General features: G+C 30.9%; 1 protein-coding gene across 2 annotated transcripts in view; it reads left to right on the forward strand.

Annotated features, from left to right (window-relative positions):
* Positions 1–14,356, forward strand: part of LOC105211671 (protein dead ringer) — a 62,784-nt gene that overhangs the window by 34,607 nt on the left and 13,821 nt on the right. For both annotated transcript variants that reach the window (XM_011183230.3, XM_011183231.3), the window contains exon 6: positions 7,047–7,119. In XM_011183230.3, coding sequence (XP_011181532.2) covers positions 7,047–7,119 — 73 coding nt within the window. The remainder of the gene's footprint in view (positions 1–7,046; positions 7,120–14,356) is intronic.

The following is a 14,356-nucleotide window of genomic DNA, read 5'->3' on the forward strand; positions in this document are numbered from 1 at the left end:
AAATATGTGTGTACTTAGAAATGGAGTGCAAAAATAACAATTTTTAAATAGAATAATTCGAATATAGGTGGTATGATTTTTTTATACAGACAACGTAAACTTAGGTTATGTTTTACGTAGTTTCGAAATATAAATTGTTTCTACGTACTACTGGCAACCTTGAATGTTAGTTATTTATATAACCTTCACTCAATATTAAATACATCGTTGCATATTATAATAAACCGCTATTATAATATACCGCTTAAATCATCTTAACCTTAAAATGTCCTTCGAAAGCGACAAAGATTCATATGACTATTAAGAGTCTGTCCTATTTATTAAGAAATCTTAGACGATGTTTAGAAAAATAATGTTTCAGAAATACGCTGAGTAACGTCAATGATGGCATCTGTTTGTTGCATTGACCTTTAACTCGCTCAAAATAGGGTCCAGTAAGACAACTATCCTAGCAGAATTAACCTGAACGGTCTGTGCCTACTTTAGAACACTATCGGTTGTAAAACATATTCTGTCTATTCTCCTTTTTTTCATTTCGAAACATTTTTCTTCAAGCAGAAAATAATCTGTAAGCTCATGGTCTGCCCCATTGTCTGCTCAATCTGTCAACCCCATTTTCATCAACTTTTGTGCGAATGTTGTTAAGATGTCTTTCTATAGATTATTTAGGGAAGAACAATGTCTACAATTTGTTATAAAGTTCTTTTGAGGATTTTTTTTAGGATAGGATTCTATAAGTTATATACCGGATCCGGACAGCAAGGTCATCCTCCTTACATATCTTGAAATAATGTTTCGAAAATACGCTGAGTAACGCCAATGATGGCATCAGTTTGTAGCATTGACCCTTAACTCGCTCAAAAGGGGGTCTAGTAAGACAACTATCCAAGCAGAATTAACCTGAACGGTCTGTGCCTACTTCAGAACACTATTGGTTGTAACAAATATTCTGACTATTCTCCTTTTTTTAATTTCGAAAATTTTTTCTTCAAGCAGTAAATAATCTGTTAGCTTTTCAATCCCATTTTTATCTACTTTTGTGCGAATGTTGCTAAGAGTTCTTTCTATCGATTATCTTGGGAAGAACAATGTATACAATTTGTTATAAAGTTCTTTTGAGGATTTTTTTTAGGATAGGATTCTATAAGATATATAGGTCATCCTCCTTACATAGCTTGAAGCCGCAAAGATAGTTTTTCTACGACCATAGCAATGCTTTAGCAAATGTCTTATGAAACGCAATGTCAAAACATCAAAAATTAAAATCGTTTGTCAAAATAATATAGATCCGGCAAACAAAATGGCTTACACAATTTTCTTGTAAACTGATCTGATATAATCAAAAACGATAGAAATTTATTTTATTATGTCAAATGTTATGGTTTCTAGTTCTTTGACGATAATGTTAAAAACCCAGTGGAACATTTTAGATTCAAGAGTAGAATAAATAGATATCAAATAACCAATATCAGAGGTCGATAAATACATAACGTTCTCAATTAAATATTTTCCGAAAATTCGATATAATTCTCCATAACCCAAAAGCTCAATATGTGATTCATAGAAAACGACTACCCGGTTTGAAATTTATTTAGAATAACTCACCTAAACCTATGATATGGTAAAAATTAATGATCTTTATCTTAACTGAAATATACACTATATATTCCATTCTTATACACAGAGTATATTTCAGTTCTCATCGATTTAACCTTAATACTTCAATATAAATTTCAATTAAATTTCTTTTAGTCGAAATAACTATATATACATACATATATATCGGTTTCATGCCAGTCGATCCCTATAACTAAGCCTGTCTAAATTTCTTTTGTGTTTATTCACTGACTAAAATAACAACAAAAAGGTTTCATTTTATTTTATAAAATATTCGTGGAATGAAAACAAAAGAGAAAATCAATTTAGAACCCATATTTATATATAAATATATATTACAGTGTGAGTGTGTGAGTGAATACGTCTGTGTTTAACTGTCCTTTTAGCTACGATTTAGTACAAGCATATTTAAATTGCTCGCCAGGCATACATGTATAGATGTCTACAATAACAACAACAACAAAATCAAGTGATTATTTTTACAGACAACAATATCGGCGTCGAAGTTATGAATCTATAGGTTGCCAAAACAATACTAAAGAGAAAATGAAAAACCAGAAGGACCTACAAAGATATAGAAAAAATTGTGAGAATGTTGGGAAAAAAAACTGTGAAATCAGAGATTAGTGGTGACGAGTAGCAATGCAGAACGTACTTAGTTAGTTAGCAGTAAAGATATAGATGTGTGCATAATATGAAACAACAACTACAAGTACTAACTTGTAGTGCAATGCATTTTTGAAGCCTTGAAGGTAGTCGTTACTACTGACATACATATAAATATGTCGGACTTTTATATATACTATATGCATTTTTATGTGCGCATTGTTATTGTAATTGCAATGAAATTGATATTTTTGGCAGACAATTGTTTGCTTGGGCCAAGAAGTAGCCTTGCATTGCACACTGCATATACTTGTAGCCTTAGAGGATCTTTGTGCCTTGGGTCAGCTATAAATTAATCTCAAGTTGAGTTGTGTACTAAGCTGTGCGCGCCGACCCTTGTTGTTGTTGTGCTAAAACCCAAATATATGTATTTATAAGATATGTATGTGGATTAGTATGTGTATGTGTGTCAAAAAGTGCATAGAAATTAAAATTTTTGTGTTACTGCATTTTATGTGCACACGCATGTATATGTGTGTGTGCGCAACTGTGTAGGAGTAATTGTGTTTCCGCCTTGAGAATGTTGTTGTAGATTTGTATGATTGCCACTTCCAGGAATTAAAACATTAAACTTAGAATAAATATAGAATAAATCTGTATGTGCAAATGCTTTTATGTATGTATGTAAATATGTATGAATTTAGAGTTTGTCAGTCGATCGATCGTTTATTTAGCACTATTTCACTCGCACACAGGCTATAACTTTGTCTGGTAGGTAGTTGAGGTATCAAATCTTAAGTTTGTTTGTATAATTTAATAAAATATGAAAGTCGGGAATAACAGAAATGCAATGAAGAATTTGAGCATACTATTGTTTTCCTTCTTCTCACAAAGAGAGAGCACTAAAATTAATACCAATTCATGAGTACAGTACATAGACTAAAATCAATTAAATCAAGATGAAATAATTTGTCCACAGCGGGTTTTATTGCATTATAAAAACATATTTATATGCATACATACATATACATATATATGTACATATGTAGTATGAATATATTCCTATATGCCCATTTCATGCATGTCCCATCATCTAAGCGCATTTTGATTGGTCTATCGCTCGTTTTTATTACCCCTAATTCTCACGAATTGGCTCGCAACTGTATATAAAATGACGAAACACACACACATACTCATGTATGCATTGCACTCGTTCGCATAATTAAAATCGAATCGAATTCGAATTGAAGAGCAGCAGCAGCGGTCGCAGCTCTCACTGTGCGTCTGCGCCGCCTCTCCCGCGGTCATCACGCAGCCACATGCACACACACACGCATTTGCTGGGCGATGCAAACAGGTTTCCGCTGCTTGATTTCTTTATTATGACGTCGCAGTCGTCGCTCGCGTCAGCAGCAGCAGCAGCGACGTAGTGGCCGCCTTCGCCGTGGGCTGCTGCTGGCCTTCCTTCATTTTTATTGCCTCCGCAGTCCGCATTATCAGGTCATTTTCCAGAAGTGTCGCTCTTTACCGTTTCTAAATGCGCTCAGCGTGCATTCGTGTGTGTGTGTGCAACCATTCATCAGCATAATTTTCGGCATTTGATGTCCCTCACTTCGATGAATGGTCTGGTCTGTCTGCTCGCTCGTTCGATCGGCTTGTCTGCCTGCCTTCTTGGCAGCGCCTTTTCGTGTGTGCATACATGCGTTGGTATGTGTGTGTGTGGATTTATTGCTTTCATTGTGTTTGTTGTCTGTCTGCCTGCCTGCCGTCGCCGGTGCGTGCGTGTGTTCGATTGTTATTTTATAATGTGCATCTTGCAGTGCATTCAGTTGATTGACGACCTTTGATATCGTAGCATCGTCAACGCGATCACTCGGGTGATTTCAAATGTGTGCATATCAAAATATCATCTCATCAATTTGTCGCTTTAATTCGATTTGACAATTTTTCCACGGTAGCCACGAACAGTCTTAAAGTGTTAATCAAGGCGAACACATCTCGTGATTTGTGGCTTCTGCGGTGTGGTGCATTTTGTGTATGTGTTTTTAATGTGTTGTTGATTATTAAATGATATTTCTGAATAATATTTATAGAAAATTAAGAACAACATTTTTGATAATCAAGTGCAGTGAATAAACAGTTTTCAAAACATTTAAGTAAAGTGTTAATAAAAAAAAATAAAAATTAAATAAATAAATTTAATTTACCTATTGAATAATAAAATTAATAATTAAATTAACAATTATATTTGACTTAGTGAAAAGTGAGAAACTATAAACACGAAGAAGTTTCAAAGTTAATAAAGAAAAAATAAAATTTATATTTATAAAGCGCATTTAACATTTTATCAAGTGTCAAGTGTGTAACGGCAAAAGCACGTGCGTCTTTGTGTGTATATTTGGCAGTGCAGAGCCAAGTCTCAAGGAAGTTTATTAAATTAATATAAAATTTCAAGCAAAATTGATACAACAATGCTGATTTCAGAGGATCAAATTCAAGAGGTAATATTTGACAATATTTTTAAATATTTCAATAAATGAATTTTTGCTCAAATCTAATTTATATTTCGCAACAACAATATAACGGTTTTTTTCTCAAATTGCTTGTAAACAACTCTCATTTGAGTAAAAGCGAAAAAAATCATGTTGAAGTCTAACTGTTTTCTAATGTTAGACCAACAAAGCTTGCATTCAGATCAAAGCACAGTAGATAGTCGATGGCTTAACCCCTTTATGAAATTTTTAGACTTTTTAATAGACACTTTCGAAAAACTAGTAAATTTCATTGATTTCAAAGGTCAACAAAAGTTATTTAAGTGGAATATAATAAATAATAGTAATACTAGTTTTTTCAAAATTACAATTATGCTTCATATGTATAAAATACGGAAAATTCCATCAGATAAAAAATAATAGATTATTGTAACATATTCCATAAATTTCTGCTAATTTCTTGACTTACCTTACCATCCTGGAATACCAAGCATTCTTAATTTGCCTTAGTACCTGCGTATGAGAAGATAAAAATATGCAAAATAATTATAAAGTCGTCAACATTTTTTTGCTTGTTATAAATACAGAATTGTATATTTACTAAAAATTAATTTAATTAATTACTAATTTACCGAAATTTAGTATAATTAAGATAATTATATCGATAATTTGCAGTTCCTTTTAAACAAGTTGCTTGATAGATAATTCACTTTTTTACTAAAAACTTCAAATAGCAAGTTTTTAGTATTTCTTATATCAGCGATCACAATTATAGGATCATAGCCTGTATAATTTAATAAAATATGAAAGTCGGGAATAACAGAAATGCAATGAAGAATTTGAGCATACTATTGTTTTCCTTCTTCTCACAAAGAGAGAGAACTAAAATTAATACCAATTCATGAGTACAGTACATAGACTAAAATCAATTAAATCAAGATGAAATACCGTCGGCAATTTTAATATTTCACTTTAGTTTCAAATTATAACGCTGGGAAAATTGTATACCGCCGGTATTATGGCATTAAAAAAATATTTTTATGACGTACAAATGAGATTACAACTAATTTCTTAGTTTCATAATTTTTTTTTTCAAAAAACAAGAATTAAATATTTCATTAATTTTTTAAGTATAAAAAATTATTAGTTTTTTTTTTAATTTGATAAATAAATTTTTCTCTTTAATTTCATTTGTTCATCTTCTCCACTTCTTACAAGGTACTTCTCTATCTCCTCCATTCAATGAAGTACTCATTATTTATAGAGCCTCCTTTGCCCCACAAAATGTCAAGCCAATAATGATTACAAGATTATTACTACTTGAATGCTGACAGTAGCTATTACATGTCTATACAACACTGATTTGTCAGTCGTTGCAACCCTCCAATAAAATAAAATGCAACATACTTATGCTAGAGTACAGCAAGCAACAAACTGTTTGTTCACACCATTTTTTTCTGCCACTTCAAATTGTATCATAAAATTTGGCAATCATTGAATGGAATACAAAGAGAAATACACACATAGTATATGAAAAGGTGTTAGGTGATCCTTGACAACCCCAAAGGACATTGAACACGCAAAAAAAAAACACAAAAACAATCAATGAATGAATGAACTCACACATAGGTGAGGGGCGCTTGCGTGTTGCGGTGGAAATTTTCAAAAAAAATTGTACAATCAGTTAACATGGCTTGCGCTACTGCAGGGATGCTAAGGATATATACGGGAGAGAAGCACAATTTCATTTGAGATAAGAAAGGTCACGTGTGTTTTCATGTACCTTTGATTGCATTGTTGTTGTCACATTTTTTCCACTCATTGCACTTTGAATGCTGTCATATACATTTTGGGGTTCACTGATTGGTTGGGCGGTTGTGTGCAACACCTCAGGTGTGGTAGCAACTCAGAAGAGCCCAAGACAATTTTTTTAGTTTTTTGAATGAAAATTCGGTGTTTTGCTGTTAGCACATGCCAAAAAAGGCGTGAATTGTAATGTTGTTGTTGTTTTATATGATTACTTGCAACTTGTGGCAAATCGAATAGGGGTAGCATACAACATACAGTGCTCAGGGGGTACACATATCTCTAAATCTAACGAGCATCAAATTGGTGGTTACTGTGCGCCTCTGCGTTGTTCTGTGGTGCCAAAATTGTGTTCATTGTGCTAATTTTGACCTTTGAGGTCAAGCTCGTGTTTTCGGTTGTGTCTTCATTTGCTAATCGCTGTGGTTTTGTATATATTTTTTACAGCCTTTTTATTATCTTCCCTGAACAATACAAGTCATTTATAATTCATTTTCTTCCTCTTTTTTTTTTTCTATTTTACAGCTTTACGAGATCAACGATGATCCGAAAAGAAAAGAATTTCTGGATGACTTATTTTCATTTATGCAAAAGAGAGGTGAGTACTGATTGCACATATTTTTTGCTGATAATAATCTGGTTTACGTTATTACAATGAAAGTTATGTTAATTAGGTGCTATTGATTTATTTATTTTTGAGGGGACAATGACAGAAAAATATTTTTTAATATTTACATAATACTTTTTTAAATTGACAATCTGATACATTTTATATTTTTCTAATTTATACAAGCTGGTAAAATGTTAATTTTCAAAGAAAAATTAAAAATATTTTTATTTAAATTTCAATATAGCAAACATAATTATTTCATATCCCGTCTGTTATATCATTCATATAATTACATAAAATGTATGCATAAGTAGAAAGGCGCCCACTCTCTGCCAGTGATTGACATATTTCAATTAAAAATCACACACAACAGAGTTGATATTTTTCTATTAATTATTTCTATTTTCCGAAAATATCAAATTGATTTTGTTTCAAGCGATACACACTACATAAAATTCTCGTGTATGTGTACTTATAGCGCATACAGTACACCAGCCATGTAAGGTTGTTGCTGCCTATAAGAACGAGTATATATGTATGTATGTGTGCATTGCGCTTGTTTGTTATTTTAGTGAAATTTTCCTGTGAATTCTCGCGTTCATAATCAATCAACGCAAATTGTAAGGCTATGCGCCATCAACAAACACGCTGATCTTGCTGCTAGTTATGGCATTCCGACCGACTGTCTGGCACTCATTTAGGCGCTTCACGCTCCCCACACACCCGCCTTTCCACTACTTTGCACCCTCCCGCATTTTTAAAGGATTTCTTGTTGTTGTTTTCCACTGCTTAGTGTAGGATGTTGCGTGCGTTCGGTTTCGAATGGCAATCGGCGGCGCAGCAAATTTTCCACGTCACTGCTTTCAACTGTGACTTACTGTGAAAGTATGTCAGATCGACTGATCGCTCCCTAGCGTTCTCTCGAGCGCCAACTATCATCTATTGGCGCGAAAAGTAGTCTTTTCGATTTTCTATTTACCGCTTTGACGGATGGCGGCGCGATCCGCGTACACTTAGTCACTAACTTGGCGTTTCGCTCGTTGCTCTTCTTTGCAGTCGTCACAATAACGTCAAGTTGCCGTCAGTGAACTTTGTGACAGATTAAAATCCATTAAGTTGTCATGTCAAAATGGGGGAAAAAAGTGAAATGAAAAATTTTATTTCGAAGGCATATGTAGACTATGTTTAGGGCAGTAGAGTTAGGGGAAAGGCGAAAGGATGTGATTGAGAAGTCTACAGGGGTGTAGAAAAATCTATTTTTAGTTGAATTTATTTTATAATTTTTATTACGTCATTACGTTATGTAATGTTATATGCTATGCTACGTTATTTTATACTACGATTTATCATATTTAATTTATATTATTAAAAAAAATTAATTTAATTTATTTTAAGTTTTAAATTTTTTCCCCTTAAAAATCACCTTATTATATTACCTAATTAACCTATTCATTAACAACTTTACTGCATTTTGTCACATAAATAAAATTAATTCAATTAAAAAATATCTATGCAACACACACACTCAAATATATGTACACTTATGTAAGTACCTTGCCAACACATGTCACAGCGGCAAGCAACAACCTCACCTCACTCAACTAATTTAATAATGTCTTACAGTCTCGACAGTTCCTCCTTCAATATATAAATTTTGCTGGCATATTTTATCGTTTTTCTCCCCAACATATAAGCGCATATAACACCATGCAAACACCATACAACTGTGTACATTTATAAACATACAAATAATATTAAAATATTATTTTTCACCAGCTACGACGCGACATTCATAGTTTCTTTTGGGTAAAAAGAAAAAGATATCGCACGTCGTATATGAGAAAGCCCACAAGTGCGTCCACTGCACACGGCCAGTGAGCAGGTTTAAGTTTCCGTCATTTAGTCAATGCACTCATGCCAGCAGCAGGGGTGTTAGAAAAAAAAACAATTGGGGGTGCAGTAGTGTGAAAAATTTTAGCATAGTTATATATTTTATTGTTTTTATGAAAAAAATATTTTAATAAAAGAAAATTAATTTAACTTTTTATAAATTTAATTAATTAATTTTTTATTAATTTTTTATTTTTTGTATTTATTTTTATTTTCTTTTATTTTTATTTATTTTGTTTTTTTATTTTTTTTATTTATTATTTTTATTTTATTTATTTTTTTATATATTTTTTATTTTTTTGTTGTAATTTTTAAATTTTTAAATGTTAATATTTTTAATTGTAATTTTTTAATTTTTGTATAATTTTTATTATAATTTTTTTTTTAAAGATTTTTTAAAATAATTTCTGTTATTTTATTTTTTATTCTAATTATTTGTTTCTTTTTTATTAATCTATTTTCTCTTTAAATTTAATCTTTTTTTTTTTTAATTTTTTGTCTTTTGTTATTAATTTTATTGCCGCTTTTATATTTTACAACACTGTACATAAATTATTTGCAAATATAAGCCTACCTTCTACTCATTCAATTGTAAAACGACAAGAAAACATTTAACTTGACACTGCTGTTGGTTGTTGTAGGCAACAGTGAAACAAGAAAAAATAAATTTAAATTGTCTTTATACATATGTATGTATGTATCTATTTCTATATTTAAATGAGTGTGAGTTCATTTAATATTTTAGCATTTCCCTATTTTTGTCTGCACTTTGCTTTTGTCTATGTCTATGCACTTTTTTGCAACGAAATTTTCACGTGCTGGCTCGGAAACATACATACATATGTACATACACACAAACTTATAAAATAACAATTTTGAAGAATGCATTTAATTTGTTTGTGTTTACATTGCAAAAGACAACGACAACGTCGTCAACAAGCACTGCAGTCAGAGAGCAACAACAATAATAATTATAACAACAATACAACTACACTTACTTGAGTAGTGTCTTATAATAAATAATACAACAACAACCATTTTCGCAAACTTACACATACTAACAGTTGTAAATTCGAAAAAGACATGTAAAAGCAGAACAAGACACGAAAAGGGAGACAAAATAAATTATGAACAAACAACAACAAACAAATCGAAGCACAGCAATATTATATTGCTAATGAATTTAGCTGCTTCTATACATAAGTACATATGCACTTACATACATATAATATATAACTGCATATTGACCACTAACTCTTCCCTGTGTGCCCTCCAAAGGCGGCGGCCAACGGTCAGGCCAACGTTGGTACGCGCGCGCCTGGGCATTCATTTCATTAATATCGTAAAAATGGCATTTGGTTACGTTTTACGCTTACGTATTAGTCACACGCACATGCATAGGCACAACAGCAACAACAACAAGCCGCAGAGAAGTACAGGTGTGCTCGCGGCCATCAGCTGCCCAGCGCGTGGTTGTCAGGCTGAGTTAGCTCCACTGTGGGTTGGGAAGTAAAAGTAGAAGGGCAAGTAGCAGCGCTAGACCAAGTTGCCAATAACAATAACAACAACAACAATCAGCGAATAACAACAAGTGCAAATTTGGTCGCCCATCTGCGATGGCAGTGTGCGCCATCTGCTGCTGGCCAAAGGATTACCAGCAAGGCGGTGGCGCATCGTCGCCATGCGTTTCTACAGCAAGTGAGTATGTGTGTGTATTGTTGTTGTTGTGGGGAACAAGGTGGAGCACACGCTGCTGCACGGCGCTGCGCTACTCAACGCCATTCAACGGTGTTTAGCGTTTTAATGTTTGCCATTTAATGTTTCGGCTGTCGTCGCGATTTGTTGGCGATTTTTTGTTGTTGTCGATTTTTGTGTTTTTTTTTTTTTTTTTTGGTTTGACTTCGCTTGAGTTGAGTTGGTTGGCCGGCGACCGGGTGGGTTGGTTTGTTGGTTGATTGGCAACTTGCACAACATCAACAACAACAACATAAGCATAAATGATATGTGTATGATGTGTGTGTGTATGTGTGTCGGCAGCTCACTCACCTGATAAGGAGGCGCAACACTTATGCTTGTGTATGGCTGCGTTGTTGTTGTTATGTGGCACGGCATGTCTGTCAGTCGGGAAATTAAATGCGGAATTTTATGTGTTTGCACACCGTCACAGTCGATAAAAAATCGCATTCGACATTACGTCGACGAACGGACGGACGCACAGTGTCGGACGAGCGATGGTCGTCTGGTGGCTGTTAGCTGAGTGGTTACTTGACTACCTCGCAAGAACGGCTGCGCCGATGGATTGGGTGACTTTTCATCACATTTTTACATACAAAAGTACATATGAGACATTACTCATAAATATATATGTTTGCGTGCAAGTGTATGAGTGTGTCGAGCGTGTCCAAGCGCATGTAAATATGCTCATCGGCATCGGCATTAATCGAAAACGTTAATGTTTTTCGTACGGATATTAAACGGTTTTAAACACAAGAATAACAACAACAAAAACAACAGCGAATACAACAAACATTAATAAGAGTATCAGAATTACATATACATATTGGCCAAAGCTACCTTTGTATGTGTGTGTGTCGCCGTTTTGTAAGCGCACAAAGTGAGAACAAAAGCGATAAAGTTTATTATTAAAACTTAATTACATATTTCACTGTGTTGTTACACATTCTGACGGCACTTGACTCTTTTTTGCAATTATTTTATGAATGTTGCTACACATGTAGCTATTAACAGGACAGGAATTCATGTGGTTAAATCACGAAATTAATTTTGTAAGGATTTCGCTGTGGGGCGAAAATATGGCACAAACAACGAATAAAGCACATAAAAATATTAAAAAAATATATATTAAATAATAATTTAAATAAAAATAAAATAAATTAAAATAAAATAAAAATAATTTAATATAAAATAAAGTAAAATAAAATAAAATAAAATAAAGTAAAATAAAATAAAATAAAATAAAATAAAATAAAATAAAATAAAATAAAATAAAATAAAATAAAATAAAATAAAATAAAATAAAATAAAAAATAAAATTAAATAAAATAAAATAAAATAAAATTAAATAAAGTAAAATAAAATGAAATAAAGTAAAATAAAATAAAATAAAATAAAATAAAATAAAATAAAATAAAATAAAATAAAATAAAATAAAATAAAATAAAGTAAAATAAAATAAAATAAAATAAATTAAAATAAATTAAATTAAATTAAAATAAAATAAAAAATAAAATAAAAAATAAAATAAAATAAAATAAAATAAAATAAAATAAAATAAAATAAAGTAAAATAAAATAAAATAAAATAAAATAAAATAAAATAAAATAAAATAAATTAAAATAAATTAAATTAAATTAAAATAAAATAAAATAAAAAATAAAATAAAAAATAAAATAAAACAACATAAAATAAAAGAAAATAAAATAAAATGAAATAACATAATATAACATAACATAACATAACATAACATAACATAAAATAAAATAAAATAAAATAAAATAAAATAAAATAAAATAAAAAATAAAACAAAATAAAATAAAATAAAATAAAATAGAATGAAATAAAATAAAATAAAATAAAATAAACTAAAATAAAATGAAATAACATAGCATAACATAACATAACATGAAATAAAATAAAAGAAAATAAAATAAAATAAAATAAAATAAAATAAAATAAAATAAAATAAAGTAAAATAAAATAAAATAAAGTAAAATAAAATAAAATAAAGTAAAATAAAATAAAATAAAATAAAAAAAAGTAAAATAAAATAAAATAAAATAAAATAAAATAAAATAAAATAAAATAAAAAATAAAACAAAATAAAATAAAATAAAATAGAATAAAATAAAATAAAATAAAATAAAATAAAATGAAATAACATAGCATAACATAACATAACATGAAATAAAATAAAAGAAAATAAAATAAAATAAAATAAAATAAAGTAAAATAAAATAAAATAAAGTAAAATAAAATAAAATAAAATAAAATAAAATAAAATAAAATAAAATAAAATAAAATAAAATAAAATGAAATAAAATAAATTAAAAAATAAAATAAAATAAACTAAAATAAAATAAAATAAAAAATAAAATAAATAAAATTTTACAAAAGCTTACTTTTTGAGTCTCTCCGCTCTCCTTTCACTAGCTCTATTTTTAATTTTTTTTTTTTTACTTTTTTTAAAATCACATATGCCTCACAATTACTTAGCACAATTTAGCTATCAACTCAATTTCGTTCAACAATTCAATTTCGAGCATCGTTTATACCGAAAATAAACACAGAAAGTAAACGAATGAATTAATTAATTTCTAATTAACATAATTTCGATGATCAATTTGCTAGCAAACAAAGTAAAATAGGGCAATGAAGATGCTTGCCACAACAACATTACACAGCATAAAATGCCATTATAAAGTGATTTTCAATTACTATTATTTTTTGCTCAAGTGTGAATGAATGAGCCTACTTACTGCCACAGACCGACAGACAAAATAATTTAATTGGGAGCAACAACAATAACGCAGTAGGTACCTGAGAGGAGTAGCAAGAATGATTGCAGTATATTTCTTCGTATGATGAACTGGCTAACTTGACTGCATATGTATGTGTGATTGAAAGTTTTGCGGTGGCGACACTTGGCGTCTGTTGATTGTGTTGTTATTAGTGATAATGAGGCTGATGATGGGCAACAATGCATTTGTATATGCCTCCAAATACTGTTAGTCATCATTACCACTTGCGCTTGCGCTACTTACATGCCTCCTTCGCTGCAGTTGTTGTTTTCCTTGTTATTTTGATATGTTGTTGGCACTTTTGTTGTCATTTGATTGCCTGTCGTGTCGCTTTGCCACTCAGTCAGCGCATTTGTCTGTCACTTACTTTTTCCCCATGCTTATTATAATTGTTGTTGCTGTTATTTTTGTGTCGCCTACCGTCTGTGCGCCACTGTCATATTGCTGCACCACTCGCCACACACTGTACTCCATCGTGATTATTTATGTACTCGCTGCTCTTAAATTTTGTTTGTATGTAGGTGTTTTTGTGTTTGACAGTAATTTTTAATGCATTTTCAAATAATTTTATAGCTACATTACATTTATGTTATTTTTGTATATATGTATTTAACCTCCCCACTTTGCCGCATACAAATGCACAATGCCATATAATGATTGAAATGAGGCGTCGGCAATCATTAGCGCGGACCCAGGCGCCAATTGTATTGCTCTGCATTTCTTCTTCTATTTTATTTTAAATTTTTTGACAAATGATGTGTAACAGAAAAAAGTTTATAATTTTTTGTTTTTTTTTT

The sequence above is a fragment of the Zeugodacus cucurbitae genome, chromosome 6, assembly GCF_028554725.1.
Source record: "Zeugodacus cucurbitae isolate PBARC_wt_2022May chromosome 6, idZeuCucr1.2, whole genome shotgun sequence".
NCBI lineage: Eukaryota > Metazoa > Arthropoda > Insecta > Diptera > Tephritidae > Zeugodacus > Zeugodacus cucurbitae.